The sequence below is a fragment of the Antechinus flavipes genome, chromosome 4, assembly GCF_016432865.1.
Source record: "Antechinus flavipes isolate AdamAnt ecotype Samford, QLD, Australia chromosome 4, AdamAnt_v2, whole genome shotgun sequence".
Classification (NCBI taxonomy): Eukaryota; Metazoa; Chordata; class Mammalia; order Dasyuromorphia; family Dasyuridae; genus Antechinus; species Antechinus flavipes.
In genome coordinates this window covers 428,668,805-428,694,317 of record NC_067401.1, presented here as the reverse complement: position 1 = coordinate 428,694,317, position 25,513 = coordinate 428,668,805, and the positions used below count along the sequence as shown (strand labels likewise).

At 36.9% G+C, this 25,513-nt stretch overlaps 1 protein-coding gene across 1 annotated transcript in view; it reads right to left on the bottom strand.

The window, feature by feature from the left end:
- ADCY10 (adenylate cyclase 10) overlaps positions 1–25,513 on the bottom strand; it is a 133,121-nt gene that overhangs the window by 97,017 nt on the left and 10,591 nt on the right. The window contains exons 5-6 of the mRNA XM_051996831.1: positions 14,015–14,217; positions 11,558–11,654 (exon numbers count right to left, since the gene is read on the bottom strand). Of these exons, the coding sequence (XP_051852791.1) occupies positions 11,558–11,654; positions 14,015–14,217 (300 nt within the window). The remainder of the gene's footprint in view (positions 1–11,557; positions 11,655–14,014; positions 14,218–25,513) is intronic.

Genomic DNA, 25,513 nt, shown 5'->3' with positions numbered 1-25,513 from the left:
TGGCTTTAGAGGCAAGAGATCTGAGGTCAGATTCTGCTTTAGATACTTACCACATGTGTGATTGTAAGTACTTTCCTTCCTTGGGCCTCAGTTTCCTCATTTGTAAAAGAAAGGGCTTGGGCTAAATGGCCTCTGAAGTCCCTTTCAACCATAGATGTATGCTACCACGACCAATGGAATATTACTATATTGATTGGTTTTTTTCCCTTGTTTTCCTATTAATTTATATCCCCTTTCCCCATCTCAAAATTCTCTATATTCGTCACTTCTTACAGTAGAATAATAAGTCAGTACATACATACAACATTCCCCCAATTAATGGGAACTATTTCTGTTTTTCTTTTCTTTTTGCTTCCCCAGAGATTTTACAATAAATATTTTTGTATATATAAGAACTTTTCCACTCTGTTGTTAATTTTCTTGAGGGTACATGCCTAGTAATGGTATCCTAGGTCATAGGGCATTTCTATTTCTGACATTTCTAACATTGTTCCAAATTGTTTTTTCATAATGGAGACCATTTTGCAGTTCTTTCAACCATGTACCTATCTCTACACAACACCTCCAAATTTTACCATTTTGAAATTCTATCAGTTTTGTCAATCTGATTAAGTAGGATGTCAAATTTAAGACTTAGTTCAATTTGCATTTTTTCCTCCAAGGAATTTGTAGCATTCTTGTTAAGGAACTTTTGAAGATTTTTAATCATTTCGATTTAAAAATTGTTCATATCCTTTTGCCAATATGAAACAAAGTCTACTATTATATATTCATTAAATACCTTTTTTTTAATCAGGATGTGAAAGTCATTATTTTAAAATATATATCTTTATTTACTTTGTTAAATATTTGCCAAGTACATGTAAAAATTTTTAACATTCATTTTTTAAATTTTGAGTTCTAAATTCTCACTCTCCTTCTTCCATTCTTGAGAAGGCAAACAATTTAATACTGGTTATACATGTGGAGTCAATATGCATTAATTATCAAAGATGTCCTTCAACTCAACAAATATTTGCTAACACCAACTATGAAACAAGTTCTATATCTTTCCCTGTCCTCCCCCCCCCCCCCCCCAATCCCAGCCTTGAGAATTGATAGGGTTTTGATGGATGGGAAAGAAAGTTAAGGCATCTAAGGTAGAGAGGACAAAAATGAAGAAGATGGAGCCTGACCGGAACATCCTCAAGTAGCTGTAAAGAGACTTGGTTGGATGCAGTAGAATCTGAATAGCAGTGTGAGAGGTGAAGTTGGATAGGTGGTAAATGAATCAAATTTTGCAAGACACTGAATATTTTTAAACAAGACCACACAATAGAAGGAGACCAGGATCCAAGAGATCATTTCAACCATTAACTGACTGTAAACTGAGGCAATTTGTTTGACTTAACTGGGTCTCCATTCAATTCAATTCAATAAGCATTTATTGAGTGCTACCATGTGCAGAGACACAGGACTAAATACTAGGGATACAAAGACAAAAATTAAAAAAAAAAACTTTGACCTCAAGGAGTCCAAATTCTAGTGACAAAGGAGGAAGACAGGGACATCACAATAAGTAAAATAAAAGTATATGTAAAGTTTTTTGGGGTTTTGTTTGTTTTGGTGAGATAACAACTAGGGATTGGGTTATTGTAGGGGAGTGAAGACTTTGTTCACATTATCTGAAAATTGAGGCTTAATTGAATCAGATAGTCTGTAAGATCACTTCCAGAACTAACAATCCATGAATTTATGAATCCTTGATCAAAGACAAGGTCATGGGTTACCAGTCCCTGGTCAGTCCCTGATTGACTCTAATTTGCCAACGCTTTCCCCTCATTACGTGCTGACAAGCAGAGGTTTTATAAAGGAGTTAATGAAATGCTGTATCTTTCTTCTTTGAACCCAAACTCCAAAAATCTAGCTTTGGAAAGAACATTCAGGTTCACAACATAGGGGAAAAAGGTGATGGTGGGGAAGAGAGCTGGACATTGGAGGCCTGGGGATTAAGTTCCCTGAATGATGGTCCATGAGTTTTCCCATTACTTTTTCAGAAGTACAGACTTACAGTTTTCACCCCGGGAGAAGAATGAAATTACTATAAATAGCACCAAGATTGTTCTGGCTCTATCACTTCCAGGTAGAAGAGGGATAGCATAGTTTCAGACATAGGCCCTGGCTTCCCATGAGATTCAAGTATCCATTTGGGATTCTGTACCTCTTTCTAGGTACATATTCTGCAGTTGTTTATGTCTCTGCTACAACAGAGACAGCTGAAACTTCTCAATTCCTTCTCCAGGATTCCAACTCCTGTCCCTCCTGGTCATATTGTCTATAACTTCCCTGAATATGTCTCTGGAACTAGGTTTCCAAGGAGATGACATGGGTATCTCTGCACACATTCACATTTGGTCTTCTGGGCAATAGTCCTCCAACAGAATAAGTAATGCATCCTTTCAAGATCTTTTAAGAATTTAAGATTCATGTTCTTACCTATTCTTTGCATTGGATGCATTATATATTGTTGGAGTTCTTGTTCTTCTTTAAAATAATATAAAAATGGTTCTCTCTGGGAGAAAGCAGGTTTCTTGGGGAGGTTTTCTGGAGGCAGCCTTAGTTTCAGTTAAAAGTAATAATCACCCAAATGCAGCCAGGTGATAAAAGTTCAGATCTTTTATTGTCTCCAGTATAGCCCAGTTAGCTTTTCTTAGAGGCCTCTCTCTCTACTTGGTTCTAAGAGCTCTTGCAGCTTTGTCCTTTGCTTCTGCCTCTGCTTTCTTCAGCCTCTAATTCAGCTCCAAGTTGAATCTGTCTTTCCTCTGAGAGAGGGATTCTGGCTCTCAATCTCCCAGAGTGCTCTGTGTCTGCACCAGAGTGCTCCTCTCCAATCTAATTCAGCTGAACTTTCTTGACTGGGCTTATATATGACTCTTCTGAGAGAATGGGATTGTGGGTTTTCTCCCAGAGTGCTCTCTGGCCCTAAGAGCTTCAAGGGAGGTGTAAATTCGTATATCTCATACTAAACCCTGAAATCTCCCAAACGTGTGAACTCCAATGAGTAAAGGTGTGAGCACAAGCATTGTATCAATTAGTTCTACTTAGTACTTTGTTTCAGGTTCTGACCCAAAACATCTCCTTGTAAGATTAGATCAAGGATACTGAACCATGCTGAATTAGATAATTATTGTCTCTGTCAACTCTAATGACTTAACAATTTGTTAAGATTCCAACAATATATAGTCTTAGGAGTTCTATTGGGAGCATAAACTTTAAATAGGAAATCATTCCCTAGATCATAATCTCCGTGACAACAGTGTTAAAACTGCTATTCACCAAAAGAGATTAGAAGCTTGAATTGACATTATCACCTTAAAAGAACGAGCAATTAGGATGCTTAGTTCACTTAACCAATTAAAGAGATGATTTTCCTTAAATAAATGTAAGAAATGCTTAAATGAGGAATTATGAGAACATGAACTTTTGGGGGAAATTTCTAGCTCAGAAAAAAATGTCAAAATTTATCGAAAATAACTTATTGAGAAGTCTCCCTCCCAACAGAAACCATAAAGGTAGACACACAACTATGAATTGCAAAAAGGATGGATCCAGATAATCACTTTTTCCGCTGGGTCTGGCTGCATCCCTTAATAAAAAGCTGAAGACAATGAGATGAACCAAATCAGTTCCAATGGAGCAGTAATGAACTGAACCAGCTACACCCAGCGAAAGACCTCTGGGAGATGACTAAGAACCATTACATTGAATTCCCAGTCCCTATATTTTTGCTCACCTGCATTTTTTATTTCCTTCACAGGCTAATGATACAATATTTCAGAGTCCGACTCTTTTTGGATAGCAAAATAATAGTTTGGACATGTATACTTATTTTGTGTGTAATTTATACTTTAATATATTTAACATGTATTGGTCATCCTGCCATTTAGAGGAGGGGGTTGGGGGGAGGGGAAAAATTGGAACAAAAGGTTTGGCAATTGTCAATGCTGAAAAATTACCCATGCATATATCTTGTAAATAAAAAGCTATTAAAAATTTAAAAATAATAATAAAAAGCTGAACAAAGATTATTTCAGAAAGTCCTGGAGAGACTTACATAAACTGATGCTGAGTGAAATGAGCAGTACCAGCAGTACCAGGAGATCATTATATTCTTCAACAACAATATTATATGATGATCAATTCTGATGGATATGGCCCTCTTCAACAAGGAGATGAACCAAATCAGTTCCAATAGAGCAGTAATGAACTGAAACAGCTACACCCAGTGAAAGAACTCTGGGAGATGACTATGAACCACTACATAGAATTCCCAATCCCCCTATTTTTGTCTGCCTGCATTTTTGATTTCCTTCACAGGTTAATTGTACACTGTGTCAAAGTCTGATTCTTTTTGTACAGCAAAATAATTGTATGGACATGTATACATATATTGAATTTGACTTATACTTTAATATATTTAACATGTATTGGTTAACCTTCCATCTGGGGGAGGGGGTGGGGGGAAAGAGGGGGAAAATTGGAACAAAAGGTTTTGCAATTATCAATTCTGAAAAATTACCCATGCATATATCTTGTAAATAAAAAGCTATGATAATAATAATAATAATAATAATAATAATAAAGAGCTGAAGAGAGAAAATAGGAAAATAACCTGCATCTCCCTCCCTCCCTCCTAATTTAAGAGAAAGAGTATGGAGTTGCTTCAAGAACCTGCCGAGAAAAGAACCCTCAAAGACCTTTGGTTTTAAAAACTCAGTGTCTAGTAATTTTTATGTAATTTTTGTAATTTTATGTAATTTTTATGTAATTTTTCCTTCCCTTTAATCTCTATGGCCTGCTCCTCAATAACCCCACTGGGTATTAATAGAGCTAACAGCACATCTTTCCAACATAACCGCTGTTCCCGGCCTCTTTACAAGAACCGGGTCAGTTTTGAATCAGAGGCCCAAATGAGAAATTGCCTCTTTATTCCTGAGGATTCCAGGATCACCTTCCTTTTAATGTACTCCAGCTTATGAATGCCCTCTGTTAATGTGGCATTTAAAAGTGACTGTTAATTCTCCAAATGTGGGCTGACTAGAGTTCAGAGATTCTCATCACTGCCTATTTTTCTGACAGGATTTGAGTGGATAAAATTAATCATCTCTAGTCCAAAAAGTTAAGCAAACACAATATCAGTTAAAAATTAAATATTGCCAAGCAGGCAGTGTCCTAACAAGATACAAGGTCTGTCTATTTAATCTCTGTATCTTCTTCAGCACCTATCATATGATAGCTATTAAGTAAATATTTATTGAGTTGATTAAAAATTGTCATGCAAAGTAAGATGGGTCATTCAAGTCTTCACCAGGTATTCTTAGGAGTCTAGCCTGATGGCCCAGGCCCACGTTGTTCCAATAGTGACTTCCCTGAAGGAGAGTTTCCCAAATAGGGCAGAATCCTGTATCCAGTCTTCTGGGGAGAGGGAGAGAATTTTTAAAAGGAGCCAGACTAGTGGAAAGCCTTCCAAGTTTGGAGTCAGAGAGCTTGGCTTTGAAATTTAATTGTGTTATTTACTATATGCAAGTAGTATGTAGTTTTCTCATTTGTTTAAAGCAAGGAGGGTAGAACAGATATGACTCTAAATCATATTACCTTGTGAAGGTGTGAACCACTCCCCACTTTATTGACCATATTACCGAGCTGCCATTTAAAGGAGATGTTCCCATCGGAGTCTTTGACAAAAATGAGAGACAGAAACTCTGTGACATAGGAGGTCTGTCTGGTCACTAAATGACTTAGGATGAAGATGGAAATTCTCTAAGCAGGCCTCAAGCATGATCCGGAGGCAGCTGAGTAGCACAATAAATAAAAGTGCCAGGCCCCAAGTCAAAAAGATCTGAGTTCAAATCAGACCTCAGATAATTATCAGCTGTGGAACAGTGGTCATTTAACCTTCGTTTACCTCAGTTTCTTCATCCATAAAATGGGGCTTACCATTAACCTAACTCCTAGGGTTATTGCAAGGATCAAAGAGATAATAATTACAAAGGATTTAACATACATGCCTGGCACAACATAATAAGCATTATATAAACATTAGCTGTTATTGTTGTTATTGTTGTTAATCATCCACATTGGGTGAAGGGAAAGCCAAGTTTTTGTATCCACACAAAAAATGCCCAGTGCTAGTTCTCCTAGTGACTGCAAGACTGCCATTTGGGGGGCAGCACCCCATGGCAGGAGGTCATGATCGGTCACTGGCTGCTCCCAGAGCTGGGCTGGCAAGAAAATAAAAGATGAGGTCTTCAATGAATATAAAAAAGGGAAGATATTGAAAGTTCTTGAGAAAAGTGATGAAAGTTGTATTTTAGGAAGGTCAAAGTGGGCAGAAGTGCTTAAGGTTTATTGAAGAGGGAAAGTCTAGCATCAAAAGGACCAGTAAGAAGGCTATTTCAATAATCCAGGTGTGGGGTAATGAGAACTCACCACTAAACTGGGAGCCAGGGGAATGGAAAGGTATGGCTGTGTCACCAAAGGCAACCGAGGATATTCCTAAACAGAAAGTCCTCCTGACAACTTGGATACTTTTCACTTGCCACTGTCTGGAGGATTAAGAAGCTTTCTTTTCTTTTTTTTTTTTCCCCTCCTTCCTTCCTTCTTTCCTTCCTTCCTTTCTCTTTTTTTCTTTCTTTCTTTTTCTTTTCTTTCTTTCTCTTTTTCATTTGTTTGTGTTATTATTTTAAAATAGTATTTTTTCCCAAATATATGCAAAGGTAGTTTTCAACATTCACCTTTGCAAAACTGCATGTTCCATATTTTTCTCCCTCTCTTCTCTCCTCCCTAACCAGAAGATGAGCCCTCCTAGTTTTAAATCCATGATCATGTAACTTCATAAAGTTTTTACCCATGGAATTCATGGCCCTCTCCTATCCTTTCATTCATTCATTCATTCATTCAGCATCAAGTAGAGCAAAAAACTCTGGTAGGTGTTGGGAACATGAAGACAAAATAAAAGACAGTTCTTGTTAAAAGAAGCTTACATTGTACTTGGGTGGCAGGGGATTTGGAGGGAAATATGGGTTCTATCATGTAAATAAATAAGCATATGCTTATTTGTGGAGGATTCTTAATCACTAGGGACATCAGGAAGATTTCCTGTGGAAAGTGACAACTGCATTGGGCCTGAGAGGCAGCCTGAGGACAGGGAATAGTTTGAGCACATATAAAACCAAGGTAGTACACTATTGTGTTGAGGACCGTGCCTAATTGTGAAACCCAGAAAGCCTGTAAATGATTAAGGGGAACTGCATCATCAAGGGGCTGGTCAGGATCTTTAAAAGCCCCGACAATTGTGAATCAAAACACTCTTGAAGGAATTGCAAACCAGCTTTTACTGACACAGATGTTGCTTGTGGATTGGGAATGAAATAAATCAGAAACAAGAGGAGGCAGGTCAGAGAATACACTTGGCTCTCAGTCTCCTTGCATCGTTATCATCCTCTCACATGAAGGGATCTATTCTGCTGATCAGAATTAGATCCCCAGCAGCCACTAGCAGGTGGCTCCCGTAACACTAGTGGGTTTGTATCTAAAGGAAATCACAAAGAAGAGAAAAGGACCCATTTGTGCAAAAATGTTTGTGGCAGCTCTTTTTGTAGTAGCAAAGAAATGGAAAATGAGTAAATGGCCATCATTTGGGGAATGGCTGAATAAGTATCTGTGAAGGTAATGGAATATTATTGTTCCACAAAAAATGATGAACAAGCTGATTTTGGGAAAGCCTGGAAAGATTTACACAAACTAATGCTAAATAAAACAAGCAGAACCAGGAATACATTATACAGAGTAACAGCAGAAGAATGTTTGGCTTGGTTGTTCTCAGTGGTTCATCGATCCACGGCAATCCAAATAGACTTTGGACAGAAAATACCATCTACAATCAGAAATAGAACTATGGACATTGATTATAAATCAACACATGCTATATTTTAACACTTCTTTTTTTCTATTTTTCCCCTCCCATGATTTTTCCCGTTTGCTCTGACTTTTCTCTCCAAACATGATTCATAATGTAATATATATAAAAAGCAAATAAACTAAGTTGAAGAAGAAAAATAAATAAAACTAACTTAACTAAATAAATAAAATCAAGGCAGTAGATTGTGGGGGTGCCAGAAAAAAGAAAATGATCACTTTGATCAGAACAGGGGAACATGTCAAGGGGAATCATGAGACACAAATCTGGAAAGATAGGCCAAAGCAAGGCTTTAAATGCAGAGTTCAAAATTTATTTTAGAAGAAATGGAGAGCCACAGACAGTTCTTAGGTACTTAATAAGTGCTCATTGGTTTTTTGGTAAGGAAAGTTTCATGTCTGCTTTTTTCCCTAGGGAGCCTATTTCTAACAAAATCTATATGGGAGAACACAAATGCAGTCAATGGTTTAAAATATAAACTCACTATTTTAATATGAACTTAGGGCATGCATCTCTACCAAAGTCCCCCACCGATGTATGACCCATCATGGTACAGAAGAGTTAGTAGGCCCTCTAAAATTGCATCAACAGAGTAGATAAGCTCTGACTAGTCCTACGGGATTGAAAAGGCTTCAAGAATGGAATAAATAATAAGATTGCTTGGGGCTTGACCCAGCTAAATTTGGAAAGCCTCACCAGCAAGTTGTTCTTAGGGTGATGAATATGTCTGCCACAGAGGTCCTTAAAAACCATGTACTGTGTCACAGAGATACTATGAAGGTAGAGGGAGGAAGTTTTCATATCAGTGAGACTGTAGAAGTGAGGAAACTGGAGGTAGGGGGACTATGTATAAACTGAGTAAACTTTAAACAATGTCAGGTAGTATTCTGGGCTCAGCTGACAAGATTGAAAAAAATTCAGTCTAAGTTTTTGTATCTTAGAGATTGGCAAATGCTATAAATCAGGGCTTGCTTTATTATCTCGTGGATTGTCTAGATTTAAGAAAATGAGGGAGAAAATGTTAATAGTTAATAATTAGCAAACTTAATTTGGGAAAACCAGTTGTTAAGCATTTACCAATATGTCCCTAATACAATGTCTTCATTCTGCTTGACCCAGCTACGAACATTACTCAACTCACTACCAGGCCTTTCCCATATCCATCTCTAGTTAAGCGGTAATCCATTTCTGTGCCTCTGTTCTTCTTTGTGTTACTATGGTCTCCTTTCCTTCCCATTCTACTTTCTCTCCCATTGAAGGGTCTTTGATTCTATAACTGGGCTTCACCCACAGAATTCCTCTGAATTTGGTCTCTTCCCTTTTCTTATTGCAGGTGTTTGGCTTTCCTGAACTTCCATAGCTCTGGCAGCTTTTTCCCTGCCTTTCTAAGACCACCCTCACAACCCCAACCCCCAGCCCCAGGTCATTTCTTTCCCATGATAGATTTATTTAGTTCCTTTCCATCATGGAGTCGCCCATCTAAGGGCTCATCTTTTGGCTACTACTGCTTCTAAGCAAAAAAACAACATGACATGCCTTCACAGAAATGAGACCTGATGACAAACCCAAAGATTCTAACTTTTGGGATAAGAATTCATTATTTGATAAAAACTACTGGGATAACTGGAAATTAGTATGGCAGAAATTAGGCAAGGACCCACACTTAACACCGTATACCAAGATAAGATCAAAATGGGTTCATGATTTAGGCATAAAGAACGAGATTATAAATAAATTAGAGGAACATAGGATAGTTTATCTCTCAGACTTGTAGAGGAGAAAGAAATTTGTGACCAAAGATGAACTAGAGACCATTACTGATCACAAAATAGAAAATTTTGATTATATCAAATTAAAAAGCCTTTGTACAAATAGAACGAATGCAAACAAGATTAGTAGGGAAGCAACAAACTGGGAAAACATCTTTACAGTTAAAGGTTCTGATAAAGGCCTCATTTCCAAAATATATAGAGAACTGACTCAAATTTATAAGAAACCAAGCCATTCTCCAATTGATAAATGGTCAAAGGATATGAACAGACAATTTTCAGAGGATGAAATTGAAACTATTACCACTCATATGAAAGAGTGTTCCAAATCACTATTGATCAGAGAAATGAAAATTAAGACAACTCTGAGATATCACTACACACCTGTCAGATTGGCTAAGATGACAGAAAAAAATAATGATGAATGTTGAAGGGGATGCAGGAAAACTGGGACACTGATGCATTGTTGGTGGAGTTGTGAACGAACCCAACCATTCTGGAGAACAACCTGGAATTATGCCCAAAAAGTTATTAAAATGTGCATACCCTTTGATCCAGCAGTGTTTCTATTGGGCTTATACCCCAAAGAGATACTAAAAAAGGGAAAGGGACCTGTATGTGCCAAAATGTTTGTGGCAGCCCTGTTTGTAGTGGCTAGAAACTGGAAAATGAATGGATGCCCATCAATTGGAGAATGGCTGGGTAAATTGTGGCATATGAATGTTGTGGAATATTATTTTACAATAATATGGTTTTAATAATGTGGTCTTTCTGTAAGAAATGACCAGCAGGATGAATACAAAGAGGCTTGGAGAGACCTACATGGACTGATGCTAAGTGAGATGAGCAGAACCAGGAGATCATTATACACTTCGACCACGATATTGTATGAGGATGTATTCTGATGGAAGTGGATTTCTTTGACAAAGAGACCTAACTGAGTTTCAGTGGATAAATGATGGACAGAAGCAGCTACACCCAAAGAAGGAACACTGGGAAATGAATGTGAACTATTTGCATTTTTGATTTTCTTCCCGAGTTATTTTTACCTTCTGAATCCAATTCTCCCTGTACAACAGGAGAACTGTTCGGTTCTGCAAATATGTATTATATCTAGGATATACTGCAACATATCTAACATATATAGGACTGCTTGCCATCTTGGGGAGGGGGTGGAGGGAGGGAGGGGAAAAAATCGGAACAGAAGCGAGTGCAAGGGATAATGTTGTAAAAAAAATTACCCTGGCATGGGATTCTGTCAATATAAAGTTATTATTAAATAAAATAAAATTAAAATTAAAAAAAAAGAAATGAGACCTGAATTTTAATACTGACTCTTCTACTTACAAGCTATATGATTTTGGAAATATCGCCAAATCTTTCAGAACCTCAGTCTCTTAAGTTGTAAAATGGGAGAATTGGACAAAATGACCTTTGTATCTTCCCATTCCAGGTTTATAATCTTATGTTCTAGATGATGCAGTGGACAGACAGACATGGAGTCCAGAAGACCTTATATATAGTATACATATATATGAAATTTATATTTATATATATATAAAAACCATAATATATATTGCATATCATATCATATTATGTAATAGCTATATGACCTCAGATAACCTCTTTTTACCTCTGTTTTCTTGTTTGTAAAATGGGAATAAAAATAGTACCCCCTTCCCAGGGCTATTCTAAGGATAAAACATTTGTAAAGCGCTTGGTAAGCCTTAAAGTGTTATATAAATGCTAGCTATTATTGTTGAAAGGTTTTTGCCACAAGTTATGACTGCCAAACTGACTGGATCGGCACCATAATGAATAAAATACTTACTTTTGTGATCACCTGAAGGATAGTATTTCATGTAGGTCATGCATTTTAGGAAAAATTCATCAAAATTATAAGTAGGAGATAGCTTCAGGAAATTAACCTGGATGGGAGAAAATAAAAGTTTCACTTTTCCTTCTTATAAAGAGTATGATATCATAGGGATTTGATCCACAGTGCATGACATATATTGGAAGACACAAGAGCTACAAACAGTGGGTATGCATGTCACAATAAAAAGAAACATTGATTTACTGCTCTAAAATCTGCAAACACTTTATCTGAATGAGCTCATTTAATCCTTACAGTGATCAGATGAAATAGATGTTATTATTCTCATTTTACAGATGAAGATCCTGAGTTGCCATAAGAATAAAATGACTTGCTAGTGGTCATATAGCTATTATGTGTAAAAAGTGATATTTGAACCCAGAAATCAGAAAGTTGACAAGGAATCATTGAACTACTTAATTAAGACAACAATTTTTCAGAATACAAAGATGAAGATGTGAGCATGGCCATCCCAGGCTATAGCACCCAGACGGCATTTTCCCATATGTGCCCTCATTCTCAATTCATCATTTTTATATAAAAATCTGGTTAAATTAATATTAAGGGAAAAATAAGCCACTAAAAACATAAAAAATCTATGAGAGCCTGTTTTAGAGGAAGGTGATGATTGAAAGGTAGCCAGCACTGTGGCACCTCATTGCCTTAGTCCAAGTCTTAACAATATCCCTAGCAGAGTATCCAACCAAAGTGGCAGATTACCAACCCCTGCCTTTGAGCTTCAAAGTGACCTGGACCATCTCACATTTGCAAAACATTTTAGCATTAAGAAAAACTAAACAAGGAAACAAAAGATGAGGCCTTCAGTGAATATAAAATTATTTGATATACCCATAGTAACTTTTAGAGGCTCGAGACTCAGAATAAAGTGTTTTGTCAGATTTCAAGCTTTCTGTAAGCTATTTAAATCTATTATTCCCCTGGTAATTGTCAAACTTCAGCCCATATTAACCAATACTTTACATACTGCCCCCATTTTTCCTTTTAGAACACCCCTAATTCAAGTGTAAATTGAAACTGTCATGTCCTGCCTCAATCTGCTTTGCAAGTCCAAATACAGAGAGAAATTAAGCTGTTGCAGATAACCTTTGAAAAAATAAATTGCCCTGGTCCTCCTTACAAGTCTTAACTTTAGAGAAAACATGTTAATGTGTCCTATCTGCAGGGACAGCTACTGGCAGCTTAAAATAGTATATTGCTTTATTCTTAGTATAGAATGTTTGCTATTATCTTCCCCTGGAGGTAGAAGGTGACTCTTCTTTAGAATCCTTCTCTTAGGTATATGATTTAAAAACTTCCTTCTCACCTATTATGCCCAATTGTATTACCCCCTTCATCGAAATGTGTGTGAGGAGGGAAGGAGCAGTTTTGTATAATAGCCTTTTTAAAAAAAGAAATGATCTTCCTCCTTTCCTATCAACCCCTCCTCCTAAGTCCCTACACATACACACACACTCATACTCATAAACTCACACACACACTCTCACCCAACACTCATACACACACACACATACTCACACACACTCACACACACTCACACACATCCATACATTCACATACACTCACACACTTACAATTTTGGATGCTAGCTTCTCCTATATGTGATCTCTCTGAGTTCCCAATGACTTCCAATTGCTTCATTCTCTCCACCCATGGAATCCAAGAGGAAATTCCTAATTAGCTACTTAGCTCGGCTGCTGTTGCTCACCTTAATGTAGGGAGAAGAACAGCTACAGAGTAATGATGGCAAAAATGATAGAAATGGCAGTGATCGCAGAGAACCATTGGGGCTGATCATGGCTTTCATGCCTCGCTAAAAATTTTAGTTTAGTTTAGTTGCTTTGTTTTGTTTTTGATGAAGCAATTGGTGTTAAATGACTTGCTTAGAGTCATAGAGCTAGCAAATGTTAAGTGTCTGAGGCCAGGTTTGAATTCAGGATCTCTGTCCTCCAGAGCCAATGCTCTATTCTACTGCACCACTTTTTAATTTAATTTTTTTTTTAAATTGGAGCATCCCCCCCCCCACCGCTGCCATTTACCCACAGAAAAGGAACTAAATCACATCACAGAAAATGTCTATGAGCTAAGATTATAGGAGCACCAAAAGGAATACTTGAACTGCAAACAAAAGAAGTTCTGACTATGTGACTTGGAAAAGTCATTTTACTCCTTTTCTTTGCTCATTTGTGAAAGGACAACATTAAACTAAGTTTAAGGGTTCTCTTAAGAACCCTTCAAGCTCTGAATCCGTGATGTTAATATTTATTGTCTGACATCACCAAAATACCGTGAATTTTACAGACCCCAATTCAGTGAATAAGACCAATGTCCTTCTAGCAGTTATATTCCCACAGTGATAGCCAAGTGAGCACCATAATTATTAGCACTGCCTACCTTAACAGCTCTTTGGTCAGGAATCCTCTCAATTTCAATTATACTTCGGTCACAGAGTTGCCAGCAGTTTGGTGACAGAATAATATCATTCATCTGTGCCATGCTCTGTGCAAAACGGACGTCTTCCACAGCCTGACCAATCACCAGAAAATAACTTTTTTCATCTCCAAACACCAGTTTTTTAATGTGGCCAGCAGACAGTCCTGGCAAAGCAAGAGACAGGTTTGTATGGATAGGTAAGTTGGCTTCCCATTTCTCAGCAAAGAAGTGTCCATTGTCTTTGTGGGTAGGGAGTCAGAAATCCTATAGCCAGAAAACCAAGGTGAAGAAAATACACATTTCTACTGATATTTGGAAAAATTAAATCTACCCATTTTCTGACTCTTTTTCTATCCTCAAAACTAAAACTAGCCTTCAAAAACTGATTACAAGAATTATGATATTGCTAACTCACCTTTATATGGTATTCTAAGGTTGGCAGCATATTTTGCTCATAACAACGCTATGAGGTAGAATCTTGATAATGGATTGACATGTACATGTCACCTAAGTTAAGAGGCACTAATATGGGAGACTCCAAGGACTTGCTTTTGGGAGACAAAAGGACTGTGGCAGGGCAGGAACTTTTGTGACTATGGTTGGAAGCTGTCTTTTTCCATGGGCTACAAAGCTGGAATTGGGCTGCATCTCTAGAATTATCTTACTATTACTAGAATAGTCTCTTTCCTTTTGCATGCAGAATTCACTTACTTACAGTAAGGGGTTACCTGAAGTAAAATGAAAGATTCAGAGCTCCCTCTTTTCTCTTAAGCCATTTGGACCCAAGAAATGAGCTGTTTCACATGTTCTTTTTTTTTTTTGTCTTCATCGTTTGTTTGGTTACACTTTAAAGTTCTTAACTTTGCTTCCCTCTCTCCCTTTCTGCATTACAGAAAGTCACCATTTGATGCAGATTTTAAAACAAATGTAAAACCATACTATACATACTTCTATTTATCAGTTCTTTCTCTGAAGGGTAGCATTTTCTTCATAGATCTTTTTAGTTGGTATTATTTATATTACTCAGAATAACTTATTCACAATTATTTTTTTGAATAACATTGCTGTTATTGTGCACAGTGTTCACTTATTTCTGCTCACATTACTTCTGTAAGTCTGTTTTTCTAAACACTGGGCAAGTCACTTAACCCTAATTGCCTCAAAAAAAAAAAAACAATCAGCTCATCATTTCTTACAATCTAATAGTATTCCATCACAATTTGCTTAGTCTTTCTCCAAATGATGGGTATCTCTTCAATTTCCAGTTTTTGCCACTACAAGGAGAATTGATCACCTTGGGGGAAAGACCCAATAGTGATATTGCTGGGTCAAAAGGTATACACAGCTTTGTAACTGTTTAAGCATAATTCTAGATTGTTCTCCAAAATGTTTGGCTCAGTTCACAGTTCCACCAATAGTGTATTAACATCCCAATTTTTCCACATTCTTTCCTGATCATTTTAGCTAATCTAAATTTAAAAGTTCTTTTAATTTACATTTCCCTAATCAATAATGATTTGCAGCATTTTTGATTTCCTCATTGAAAAATTTCTGGGTTCACATCCTTTGACCATTTGACAACTGGGGAATAATTCATATTCTCATAAACCTGACAAAGTTCTCTTATATATGAGATATGCGGCCTTTATTGGGAAAATTGTTTATAAAAATTTCCCCTAACTTTTTTGCTTTTCTTCTAATCTTAGCTACATTGGTTTTAGTTGTATGTAACTTTTTTAATTTAATAGAATCAGAATGATCATCTTACATTTCACAATGCTCTTATTTCATTTATTCAGAAAATCTTCTATCCATAAGTCTATAAGTATTATGTTCCATATTCTTCTGTTTTCTTATGTCATGTATCCGTTTTGACCTTTTCTTGGCAAATAGTATAAGATGTTGATCTATACACAATTTCTGCCATACTGTTTTCCAGTTTTCTCAACTATTTTCCCCAAATAGTGTCTTCTAATCCCCAAAGATTAAATCTTTACTTTTGTTGAAGACAAAGATACTATAATCTTTTACTATTATGTATTGTATGCCTATTTTGTTCCACTGATTCACCTTTCTATTTCTTAGCCAGTTATGAGGTAGTTTTGATAATTGCTGCCTTCTGATATAGTTTTAAGATCTGGTACTGTTAGAACTTCTTCCTTTATGTTTTTTCATTAATTCATTTGATATTCTTGACCTTTAATCTTGTTGCAAATTAATTTCATTATTTTTTTCTAGCTCAACAAAATAATTTAGGGGAGTTTAATTGGGATGGAATTGAATAAGATTAAGATTAACTTAAGTAGGATTATCATTTTTATTATGTTGACTCTATATGAACAATTAATATTTATTTAAATCTGATTTGTATAAAAAGTATTTTATAATTAAGTTTAAATTTGTCTTGTCAGGTATGGTCCCAGGTATTTTATAATACTTATAGTTATTTTAAATGAAGTATCTCATACTTTCTTGTGGGATTTTATTAGTCATATATAAAAATGCTGATATTTATGTGAGTTTCTTTTATATCCAGCTACTTTGCTAAAATTATTGTTTCACCTAGCTTTTTAGTTGAATTTCTAGGATTTTCCAAAAGTATTATCATATTGTCTGTAAAGAGAATTAGTTTTATTATCTTGTTTCCCATTCTATTTCTTACAATTTCCTTTTCTTCTCTTACTGCTATTGCTAGCATTTCTAATACAATACTGAATAATATTGATGATAATGAGCATCTATGTTTCATTCTAATCTTATTGGGAAGGCTTCTAGCCTATTCTCATGAAAAATAATGGGAAGCATATTCCAATTATATATAACATTTGCTGATGGTTTTACTTTGATGCTTCTTATCATTTTAAGGAAAAATCCATTTATACCTATGTTTTTGAATGAGAAATGTTTTTTTCAGTATCATGTGCATGAAGTGGTATCCTGGACCTGAGTGCTTAAGCCAAGAGATCTAGGAGCCTGGGATTCCAGACTCTATGTTGCTATCAGTCCAGCAGGGAAGCCCTGAGAAACCAGAGTCCCAGGCTAGCCCAGACTGAGTTTGGACTTGGAACTTGCTGAGACTGATGTGACTTATGAACTGAATATAATCCTCTCCCTTCCTCTCCCCAGAAACCAAGATGGTAAAAGGTAGGGATTAACTAGGCCAGTGAAGTGCTGTCTAGAACATGTCTTGTTCTTGCTCTGTCTTTAAAGTTAAACGTTAAATCGTTTTCAGCCGTGTCCGACTCTTTGTAACCTTCTCTGAGGTTTTCTTGGCAGAGATACTGGAGGGGTTTGCCATTTCCTTCTCTAGCTCATTTTACAGATGAAGAAACTGAGGTAAACAGATAAAACAGGTAAACCTGATGACTTGCCAGGGTCATCCAGCTAGTAAGTGAAAGTACTCTTCCTGAAAAGCAAGGCTGACTATTAAGTGATTAAACCAAACTGGGAGGAGGAGAGGCATAAGTTAATAGCAGAGAAGAGAGGCCCTTGAGCCCCTAAGGATAGTGGAGAAAAGGTGAATGTTACATACCTGACCTTCAGGCAGTGGGAGCCAGGATGATTATACCTAATTTACTTATGAGGAAGCTGAGGACTTGAAAAGTTAAATGAAGATCTCATTGTGAATAGGTGTTTAAAATAGGATCTGAATTAAGGCATTTCATTTCAAATCTAGTTCTATTTCTTTTGGGACTTGCTATGTCTAATGGCAAACTTCTGAGACACTCTCCTGTTCACAAGGAGATGATATTCTATAAGAAAAAAGTCTCCCAGTATAAGAGGAGATAAAGCAGAGATGTTTGTAATCCACAAAGCTCTGTATCTGGAGGCAACAAGAAGAGAAGACTTTACCCCATAAAAAATCTCTATAGAGAGGTTGGAGATCCATTTGTTGTGGTCTCAGAAGCAACAAGGAACCGCACCAACCAGTTCAGGCAAATCAGCACTTTAGCATGGAGACATTTTATCTTAAGGCTTGCTACCACTCTGTCCATCATGGACAATCCATGAATATCTAAATTTCTGACCTTCAAAGTTCCAGGGGTATCTAAAACTTCAGGTGGAAAATAGACACCACAATTATTTTGCAACATCTTGATTTACTTAATCCCCCAACTACCTGGTGGCCCAATATTAGAAACCCCCATTGAAGGAGAAATAAAACTATGCAAAGGCCTAGTAAAGCAGATGACCTCATCTACTGTTATAACAACTACACGTTGTCCTTGGATAAGAGACCCTGCAGTTTTGTCTAAAAGGACTTCTTTCATAATTGTAAAAGTATTTGTTCACTTCCCTTTGTCTCTTATTCTTTTACAGGGAATACTTTCTTATCATAAAACTTGCCAAATGGATTATGAATATTCCTTATGATCTCAAGTTATTACAGAGTCTGGTGCAGAACAAAGACATGTTGACTATACCAGAAGTGTCCCTGCATAGGACCCTAGAGCTTCTCCTGCTTATCACTACCACCTAACATAATGAGAAGAAATCTATGATCATATCAGATCATCATCTGTGTTGTGGCTCTGATAGTGTTGGTGCTACACTTTACAGTAGGAAACCCTCTGTGAACTTCCAAGATATGTCATCACCCATCATATGGAACAGACTGGGAGCTTTTAAGACTCAGTCTTTCTTAAGGACAAAGGAAAGACTTAGGACTTGCCGTTTTTGTATTCCTCCACTTTGGGGGTGCATTTTTGTTTCGTTTTGTTTCTCTTATCTTCAAATTCTCCCCATTCTGCCACCACCTCCACATTTTTTCTTCCTTTTAGGGATTTCCCATGCTAGGAGACTGGTCTTGAAGAAGATTTAAAACTTGGTTCTTCCAGAGAGGGGAAGAGAAGGACTACATTTCACATTTTAGTTTTAGTTTGTTTTTTCCTATTCCCCCTTTCTCCTCTCTTAATACTTTTCATGATAGGAAGATTATCTAAAATCTTTAAAGGATAGAAGGTCCTCTAGAAGATCATTAGGATTTCGCCATTAAGGGTGATAAACCAGGAGACCAGAGGTTTCCTGAACTAGTTTTCCTGACTATAACATCCCTCCATCCCAAACCTGGCTGGCCTCAGCTTCTATGACACAACTTCCTAGTTTGGAGACAGAAAAAGTTTCAGGCATGTATAGCAAGTGCCTCCGACTTGGAGGAATGTCCCAAACCATACCCTGATGAACAAATGACATTGAGGGAGATTTTCAGAAGCTCAGAAGCCTGCATTTAGAGAAAACTATGTGTCGGTATATTCTGGTTAAATGTCCTTGATGGTTAGGGCAAAATAAACCTCTTCTTTCATTAAATGTTTAGTAACTCGACAATGTTTCATTTTATCCCACATTGAACGTGAACTAAGAGGGTGCTGCCTTTACAGCTTAGCCTATATCTTTTAATAAGTCCCAGATAATGGACTATTTGAAAACTAGAAAGGAACAAACAGAAATCAATTACTCCATGAGACAAGAAGAAATATTAAGACAAAACCAAAAGATTAAGAAATAGGGTAAAAACAAGATAATCTGATATTTTTAAAGTTGACCTACTAACAGATCAAGGAGAATAATTTAAGAATAATACAGCTCCTTGAAAATATAATATTCGAGATAAGATTTGAACACAGGTAATCTTTTTGACTTCAGATCTAAGTGCTCTATCTACTGTACGACCTAAGGCATGCACACACATATTTTAAGGAACTATAAACAAAAACAACCCAAATTCATTCAAACCAAAAGGCAAAGAGAAAATACAAAGAACCAATGATCACTTCCTGAAAGATTTTTGCTGTTGAAAAAATCCTAAGAATCTCATGGCAACAAATCCTGATTTTCCAGTCCTCTGGAGTTGTCTTAGATCATTGTATTGCTGAGAATAACTAAGTCACATTTGGTCATATTGCAATATTGCTATTACTATGTATAATGTTTTCCTGGTCCTGCTCATTTCATTTTACATCAGTTCATACAAGTATTTCTAGGTTTTCCTGAAAGCTTCATTTTTTTTTCCATCACAATTATATACCTACCTATATGTAATAGTCTTTTCAGAGATGGAGAAAGGAATGGAGGAGATGATTCTATTTGCTCTACAGACAAAAGGAACAGCCTGGTCCCACATTGACTTCAGGGATTTAAGGTTTACATTCATCCCCCAAGGTAAAATTATGTAATTGGGTTTTGGATGGAGAAGTTTAGGGAACAAGGATAGAAAAGAGGAAGAAAACTCAGAAAGAGAAGAGATTCTTCTCTTTCTCAAAAATGAGGCATTATATTAGTGTCATAAATGCCTGAATGCTTACAAAAATATATTTAGCTTAACAAAATAAGCCAATATCAAAATAATTGAATTGAGCAAGTCAAAAATGAATGCTCAGTGAAAAACTCCAGACCCTGAGTAGATTTATAATTGAATTCTATCAAACATTCAAAGAATAATCTATTCAAAATTATTTGTAATAATAGAAAAAGAAGACATTCTTTTTATGATACAAATATATAGTCTTTTTACTCACACCAGAGAAAAAGAAAAAAATTATGGACCAATATCCCTAATAAGCACTGACAAAAATTTTAAGTAAAATTTTAGTAAATGGGCTACAATAACATATTAGAAGGACTATATGCTTTGACCAGGTTACTAATACTACTAAGAATGCAAGGTTAGTTCAACATAATATAACAAGTCATGTAAATAATAATAAAAATTACATAGTTATATAAATATTGAAAAGGATTTTTGACAAAATCCTATACCTGTTAAAAACAAAAATAGGAAAGAATAGACCTTTCCTTAATGTAGCTAATATGGCTAAAACCAAGAGCAATGTTGAAAAGTTAAGAAATAATATCAAGGGTAAAACAAGGATGCTTGTTATCACAGATCTTACTACTTGATTCCCCTACCTAACCAACACCTGGATTGTCCTATAAACCCTTCTGTTTCAAGTCCTATACTCCTGATCTTGACCTATCTTTTCAGCCTCATTGGATGTTATTTCCATTTCCTCTTCTCTGTTCTCCACTTTTGACACTCCATCTCCTTTCCTTGTGCTTTTGTACTTGGGGTCTGGTACATGCCAATAGTCTATCTCTGTGGAGGATTCTATGGAGCTGCTTCTTGAAGAAGTGTGATGATGTATGTTCTTGGAAAGACTGACTAAAGCACCCTATGTAGGTATTCTGTAACTGGACTGCTAACCAAATATGGACAAGGAGGCTCTTTGATTGGTTGTGAATCCACTCAAAAAAGGTTTGCCAGTTTCAGCTACTATCTTTTGGCATCAGCACTTTTGGGGGAGCTTGGTGGCTAATGAAGGGATTGGAATCTACAAACTTTTAAGTTCAAAAGGGGTCCTCAACATCCCAAGGTTCCATGGTTAAGGTCTGTAAATGGCGCAACATTGATGCCTTGAGAAATGAGGAGAGACTTTGAGGTCCCCAGCCCAGCAGGAGGCAAAACAAGTACTCATTTACTGCCATGAACATGGTAGGACCTATACTCTATTGGAACTGAGCTATGTTTCAAACCTATTCTCCCACAGAAGTTTGCAGGGTGATGAAGAATATGCCTCTGTGATGGAGATGGGAGGGAATGTTTTTATATTTGCTTTGGCTATGTCTTCGAAGCAAAAATCTTTCTGGAAAAGCTAATCAGTCATAAGTGATCAAATTGAACTGGGATGCTAGTCACTGGCACTGAAAATGGGAGGAAAATAACTTGTGGTGGTTCAAGCTGGCAGTAGAGGAAAGGGACATCTCATGAATCTCTCAGATTTCCCAGAATCCTGAGAGGAAATAGCACAGGCCAAGTCAAGGAAGAGCAAATCAGGGTGATTGTGCTTCATCTAGAATGTATCCCCTTCTTATCTTGGATCCACAGAATGCCTCTTTCCTCTAAGGTGAAACTCAGACACTGTCTCTATTGAAGCCTTCTTGATTCCTCCAAGTGCAAGTGCCCTCATTCCCAAACTACTTTGTATTTTAACCATTTCATATATATATATATGTATATATATGTATATATATATACATATATATATATATATATATATATATATATATATATATATATATGGATGTATTTTTATATTTGTGCTGCATGTATTTATTTGTATTCCTCCTCCCATCATTAGAATATTAGCTCATTTACATAGGGATTATTTCATTTTTGAAAATTTGTATTCAGAGTGTCTGATGTATAATAGGTACTTAATAAATACTTGAATTAACTGTATGAGCCAGCAAATGGCTCAGCTTCACTGTAGCTTAATGTCATTTGTGAAATAGAGGTAATAGCAGAACAGCAGAATGCTACACATGGAATCGGAAAGGTTTGGGCTCCTGGTGGTACAATAAAATCAAGCATAGGTTCTGGAATCAGAAGGACCCGAATTCAAATTTGACTTCAGAGACGTGCTAACTTTGTCACTCTGGATAAGTCATTTAACCCCAGTGCCTCCAAAAACAAACCTCAGAAAGATTTCTGCTCAGAATCCATCTCCAACACTTACTTGTAATAAGTCCCTTTCTCTGAGCTCCAGATTCTTCCTCATCATGGAATGGTCTAGCTATCCAGGCCCAAGGAAAGAGACAAGACTTGGAAGGAGAAATAAACATTTGTATTTTTACCAGCTGGCTGCATTTGGGGGTAATTATTGATCTGAACTGAAAGTAAGGCTGCCTCCAGAAAACCTCCCCCAAGAAACCTGCTTTCTCCCCCAGAGAGAATCATATTATTATATTGTAAAGAAGAAAAAGAACTCAACATTTTGGCATCCTGAACGTGGGACTGATTCAGATCCTGATCCAGTGGAAAAGCCTCTGATCCTGATCCAGTGGAAAAGGCTCTTCAAACCAGAAATTAGGATGAGTGCAACAAAGAAATTTTGTTAAAAGAGAAAGTAGAATTTCATCTAAGATGGGACAGATATTTAGAAAACAGCCTGTTTCTGTTCAAGGAAAATGTTTAGAGAGCATTGTCAAAGTTATGGAAAGCCAAGGTTTAATTATAATTTTACAGCAGATCACTGAGCTTTTACAAACTATAAAGAACATATGTCCTTGTTTCTCTCTGGAAAAGGAATTGGATCTAAACGAATGGCAATTAGTAGGAGAGGATCTTTGTTAATTCTATAATAAAAATGGACTTAACTCAATTTCCAAAGACATACTTAATACATACAATTTAATACAATTGGCTATAAGAAGTTCTTTAAGTGTTAGAATGAAGAAAAAGAAAGTGCAGGAGGAAGATGTGCCAACTTTACAAAGTGAAAAGGAGGACGAATCAGATGAGAATGGAATTAATTACAATTCTGAATGTGATACTTGGCAGCAGGAGGAATTAGATCATTCCACATCTCATGACCCTCTCCCCTCATTTAACCCTTCATGGGTGGAGGAAGAAGGGGGAGGGAGAGAGGCAGAAACACAGTCAGCTTCTCTCGTAAAGCAGAATATGACAAGATTAGAAGAGGCATTAATTAAAGCAAAAAATAAAGGAGAAGATATATCTGATTTTATAAATGTATATCCTGTGATTGAAGAGCTCAACTCCTCAGGTCAAAAAGGAAGATACACTCCTTTTAATTTGAAAAAAATTAAAGATTTGAAAAAGGATTGCACTCTTTATGGGGCTACATCATCTTATGTGAAGATGTTACTAGATAATTTGTCTTATGAAATCTTAACCCCAAATGACTGGAAATCCATAGCTAAGACATGTCTAGAAATGGGACAAAATTTATTGTGGCTTTCGGAGTTTCATGAATTATGTATGATTCAAGCCCAACGCAATAGGCAAACAGGAGCTATTGGACAAATCACTTTTAACCAACTAGCTGGTGAAGGTCAGTATGCAGAGAGTTCAGAACAGATTTATTATCACATAACAGTGTATGAGCAAATTTCTAAGGCTGCAATAAAAGCTTGGAATTCTCTCCCTGGACAGAAAGAGGGAAATAATGCTTTCACAAAAATAGAGCAAGGTCCCAATGAACCTTTTGCAAATTTTGTGGGATGTTTGCAAACAGCCGTCATAAGAACCATTGGAGACAATGCAGCAACAGAAATAATGACTAGACATTTGGCTAAGGAAAATGCCAATGATAAGGAAAATGCAAAAGAATTATATGAGGGCTAGACAAAAATGCTCCTTTAGAGGAGATCATAAGATGCTGTGCCACAGTGGGCACAAATGCTTATTATACCCAAACAATGATGAATATGGGAAGACAGGGTCCCTTTTGGCAAGGGAATTCTAGAGAAATTCGTCGATGTTTTCAGTGTGGAAAAGTTGGACATCTAAGAGCCCAATGTAGATACAGAGATAGAATGAGAAGAAAGGGTGAGAGAATAAAACCCAAAACCCCATGTCCAAAATGTAACTGAGGCTTTCACTGGGCCTCTGAATGTAGATTGACTCAGGGAAATGAGAGGCGGGGCCCAGCTTCAGGACCCCAGGTGGGGCAAGATGGCAGCCAAGATTACACCCAGAGAGTCTTTAGAAATTCAATAGTAAGATATGATCAATCAACCAAAAGGCAAACAGATGGAAGAAGGAGATTACACAATCAATCAGCCAAAAGGCAATTGGAGGGGAAAAGGGGATTGCAATCAGGAAAAACAGAGTTGTATGCAGTAGAGATTACTGAGATATACCCTGGAGAGGTGAGAAATATGTTCCTGTCCAGCCTATGGATCCCTTGCCTCCAGGCATAATAGGCTTGACCATTTCACCTCCTGAGGGTGCTTACAAAACAGTGGCCATCCATACACTGATGTGGGAAACTGGGGAATTTGTAGCTAATGTCCCAGTCACTAACACAGGTAGATGGTTGCCCGGATGCTGACTTGAAGCAGCAGAGTCCAGGAATATTTTGGACTGCAGCTGTGATAGATGACCGACCTATGCTCACTATTTATGTGAATGGAACACCATTAAAAGGATTGGCAGACACAGGTGCAGATCATACTGTCATTAGAGGTACCAGCTGGCCCAGTCACTGGCCAAAGATTAAGGCAGACACCTACATGTCTGGTGTAGGAGGATCAATAGTAGCAGAAGTTAGTGCTGCCCCTATGAAATGGACATTTGAAAATGAAATAGGAGTTTTTACTCCTTTTGTGGTTGTAAAAATTCCCATCAATCTGTGGGGGAGAGACATTTTACAGCAGATAGGATTAAAATTAAGTACTTCGGCTCTTTAGGCAGGGCTGCTGTTGAAGGCATGCCAGTACTCTCACTGGTTCCTATTCAGTGGAAAACTAATATACCAGTGTGGGTAGAACAGTGGCTCTTAACAAGAGATGAAATTCAGGCCTTATTAGATACAGTACAGGAGCAGCTTGACCAAAGGCACTTACAACCTTCTCTAAGTCCTTGGAATTCCCCAGTGTTTATTATAAAAAAGAAATCTGGAAAATGGAGGATGTTAAGTGATTTAAGAAAGGTGAATG